The 3,893-nt window shown below is 47.2% G+C and overlaps 1 protein-coding gene across 2 annotated transcripts in view; it reads right to left on the bottom strand.

Moving 5' to 3' along the window:
* Positions 1 to 547: 547 nt before the first annotated feature.
* Positions 548 to 3,893, bottom strand: part of LOC100465298 (bcl-2-like protein 2) — a 15,120-nt gene continuing 11,774 nt past the window's right edge. The window contains exons 1-7 of one of the 2 annotated variants that reach the window (XM_034648634.1): positions 3,834 to 3,852; positions 3,570 to 3,684; positions 2,785 to 2,852; positions 2,393 to 2,499; positions 1,862 to 1,949; positions 1,621 to 1,772; positions 548 to 678 (exon numbers count right to left, since the gene is read on the bottom strand). In XM_034648634.1, coding sequence (XP_034504525.1) covers positions 639 to 678; positions 1,621 to 1,772; positions 1,862 to 1,949; positions 2,393 to 2,499; positions 2,785 to 2,852; positions 3,570 to 3,651 — 537 coding nt within the window. In that variant the 5' untranslated portion in view covers positions 3,652 to 3,684; positions 3,834 to 3,852 and the 3' untranslated portion in view covers positions 548 to 638. Of the gene's footprint in view, positions 679 to 1,620; positions 1,773 to 1,861; positions 1,950 to 2,392; positions 2,500 to 2,784; positions 2,853 to 3,569; positions 3,685 to 3,833; positions 3,853 to 3,893 lie in introns of those variants that run through there. The other variant, XM_034648633.1, reaches the window with a different exon arrangement.

The following is a 3,893-nucleotide window of genomic DNA, read 5'->3' as shown; positions in this document are numbered from 1 at the left end:
GGGGTAGGGGAATTTACACTGGAGCCGCTGGGAGCGGAACGGAGATCTTCCGGCTACAGAAACCTGCAAAGAAAGACACTCAAAACAGAAAAAGAAACACAAAAGGAAACAAAAGAGATCACCAGGCAATCTGGAGGGGCAGGGAGCCGGAAAAGAGGGGTGGGGTGGGTGGCAGACCTGGCAGGACAGGAGCAGGTAGAGGGGACTATGAAAGTTAGGGAGAAGATGGAGGGAAGGTAACAAGCAGAACAGTTTGGTGTCCTTCCAGAGCCCTGGGTAAAAAAACCCCCTCCTACCACCCACGCCCACCTACCCTTGAGCAGCCCCCAAGGGGGTGAAGTAGGACAGGGAAACAAGGGGAGCAGCTTGCGCAGTTGAGACGTGTCCATGGCGAATCCCCAGAGTGAATGAGCAGCCCCCTGCCCCACTCCCTGGGCCTTCCCCTACTCCCCAAAGCAGGTCCCTCCTCAGCAGTTAGTTATGGGATTCTCCCCCCTTCCACAGTATATCTTTTTTTTAAAAAATATTTTTTTTTCCATCAAGGTCATCTTCTGTTTTTCTTTTTTTTTTTTTAATTCTTTTTTTTTTTTCCTTCTTTCCTCTTTTTTTCCTCTCTCTCCTCCTAATACACACTTTTTTTAGTAAGGGGAATACCATGATGTCGCTCTAGCCCGGCCCCTGGAAGAAAGAAGGAGAGTTAGGTGTTAACATGATCACTTAGGAGTTCAGCACAAGCCCCTCCCCGTGGGCCCTTGCCCCAGTTACAGTGCAGGGAATAGGGGGAAAGAAGTTTCCAAGTATCCTAAAACCGACCCCACAATCCCAAAAATTGCAACACTCCTGGCAAATGGGAGGGGGCAATTTAACAGAATACCTAGCCAGAGGCAAAAAAGCGCATCTGAGATATAGGGGCAAGAAAATGGACTCATTATTTATCCAGTTTCAGTTCTTCACAGCTCTTAAACCCCAGGCCTTCACGATCAGATCCTCCCTAATTCCTGGGAGCAGATAAGTAAATCTCATGAAAAGCCAAGGTCTATATGCCTATTCTGATTCTGTCTATTTAAAGGCAGAGAGATGATAGTAAAGCAACATGGGCACCACACTAGGCCCAGAGAGAAAGTTAACCTTGCAAAACAATGGCTCAGTTAAGGAGTAAATTTCTCAGTATCCTCCCACATGGCTGTTGAGGAGGATCAACCAGCCTCTGGTATTCTTCCAAGGGAGGTTCAATCTTCAAGCCCTCCTTAACTCTGGGAAAAGTAGCAAATGTCCAAGCAGAGCCTTCACTACTCTGAGGCCGTTCTTCCTGGCCTGCTGTGTAAACACCTTCACTGCCACCAACTCTCAAGGAAAAAAAAAAAGGCTGGGGGAAGAAGCATCTCTCAGAACAAGAGTGGAGAGATCCAGCCCTTATCACCAATTCCTGCTCCAGAAAACGATGATGAGACTGGCCTCCTGGCCTGGCCTGCAACTACCTTCCTCACCCTGCACAGGCAGGAGACCAAGTCCCTGGAGACCAAGGGGAGGGTAAGTGAGGGAGGTTCCTCAGATCAGGAAAGAAGGAAACATACAGGGCTCATGGGAGGCGGGGGAGAGGAGCAGCCCATCTATCCTGACCTGTAGACGCGACCCCGGGGCCTGCTGTTAAAACCACTGTAGAATCGAGAGCGGGAACTGTTGTAGTTGGTGGTCCGGGCACGGTATCGGGCTCGTGGGAAACCCCGGTCTGTGGTGCTGATGCCTGGTCTGTTGGTTCGTTTTGGGATCACCTGAGAGAAAGGGATTTATAACAGAAAGCCTCAGAGTAAGCCTGGAGAGTTTATGCAGAACCAGAACAGCAACGGGCAATGGGGCTTACCTTGATTTGTCTTCCTCTAAATAGGGACTCATCTAAGGCCAAGGAAGTCCTCACTGACTCTTTATCTGAGAACTCTATATATGCAAACCTGAAAAAAATAATTGTCATTTATCTGAAGTTACAAATAGCAGCTTACATGTCAAATCCAACTTGCAGGTATGCTCTGCTTGAGTAACAGCATAGCAACATTTTTAATTATTCATCAAAAAATTTTTAAATGGAATACTTCAATCTAAATTTCCAGCTACTCTGGGAAAGTTATAAAATACACAGGGCCTGGATTTCCATATAGCAGAACCACCTAGGGCTAAGCAAAAGCTATCCCTCCCTCTTCTAGTTCATGATCCCACCCACACTAACCTTCATCTTTGTCTGGTGTCTGAAGGCATTTATGTGCAACCCGATATGTAACATTAATACCCAAACTTGTAAGACGAACATCACTTATTTTAACTTACTGCTCCGTATAATACATAATTTATCTATTTCTAAAATGGGATTAAAAAGACCTCAGTTTACTTCCCTACTTACCCTTTAGGATGGCCACTAAATTTGTCACAGAGTATGGTAACACGATTGACTGAACCACAGCCATGAAAGTGTGCTTCCAGCTCTTCTGCTGTTGCACCATAGTCCACCTGTGGGGGTAGAGGCGGTCATGTTTCACAGGTACCCTGCCTAGCCTCTGGGCTGGGCCACTCACATATATCAAGGCACATCAAATCTGGTTCTCTAAGAAACTAATCTTTTCTCTTCCCAACCCAGAGCCTCTGCTGATTCCCATTACCTTTTACCTCCTCCAACCTCCCCCCAATACTCCCCAAATCCACCACCTATCTTTGAGATGTTCCTTTCCAGGCTCCTATTAAGCAACTCCCAAAACAAGAGCTTCTCCCAACCCCAAACAGGACCCTAATACATACGTTGCCAACATAGATGGAACGGGCATCAGCCTCCATCTTCTCTTCAATAGACATGATCACTGGGCCAGCTTTGAAGAAAAAAGAATGGTGGGGGGGGGGAAGCTGGTTTTATACTTGGCCAATTTTTGCACCACTACCACCACCACCACCACCACTACAATGTAGGCAAGATTTTTATCTGTTCTGTTGGCTGCTGTACCCGTTAACAAGAATATTGTTTAGCACACAATAGGTACTCGCTGAACATTTGACAAATCAAGCAACAGATTAACACATTCTTAAAAATCAGAGAAAACGGTACAGGAAATCCCTCCTGCCCCCAAATCAAGTCCCTATTGAAAAGCTTTCACTGAAATAATTTGAAAAGTGAACAAAATCAAGGGAACCCTAACTCAACATTTCTAGATTAAAGAGAAAGCCCCCCCACCCCCCTGCAGTCGAGCAGTTTCTCTTAGCTAACTAAAGGGTCTCCAACTAAAGAAAGAACTATGAGACTTGAAGGTCAAATGCCAGTTGGCAACCTCCACAAAGAGTAGAGGTAGACTAAAGAACAAAGAGCACATTTGTGAAAAGGACAAAGAAAGGCACAAGACTACCATCATCAAAATATAGGTTTTTGTCTCACTAAGGTCAGAGAAACACAACAATGGACTATGACCGCAGCACCTGCCCAGTAATTGCTCAGACAAGCAGCTCCAAGGTCCCGAGCATCTAATCCCATACAACCCGTGCTCGCACAACCCTTCCGAGGGCTCGGGCTCCGCGTGCAACCGACAATTACTCACCATTGCCTGGAGGTGGACTCATATTCATCTGTTTCTCTACCTCGTTCTGTAGCTCCTTTAGCTTCTCAGCTTCTTCCTCCATCTCCCTGACTCGAGCTTTGATCGCTTCCAGCTCCTACAACGAGTGGAGAGGGTATGGAGAAGAGCTTAAGAGGAACCAACGCAGGGGCTCTGCCCTGCTCTCCGTCCGAGCGCGGCCCTAGCCATGCTCGGCCATTTCCCTCGCCCCACGCGCGGGTCACGATGAAAAGAAAAGCAAGCTACCTTCTCTATAACAACACTAGGCACCCATAACGCCCGAATCAACCCGGCTGGGCCCCTTCT

This window comes from Ailuropoda melanoleuca, chromosome 20 (assembly GCF_002007445.2).
Source record: "Ailuropoda melanoleuca isolate Jingjing chromosome 20, ASM200744v2, whole genome shotgun sequence".
Taxonomy (NCBI): Eukaryota; Metazoa; Chordata; class Mammalia; order Carnivora; family Ursidae; genus Ailuropoda; species Ailuropoda melanoleuca.
The sequence above is the reverse complement of the archived record's forward strand: the minus strand, read 5'-3'. Positions and strand labels throughout refer to the sequence as shown.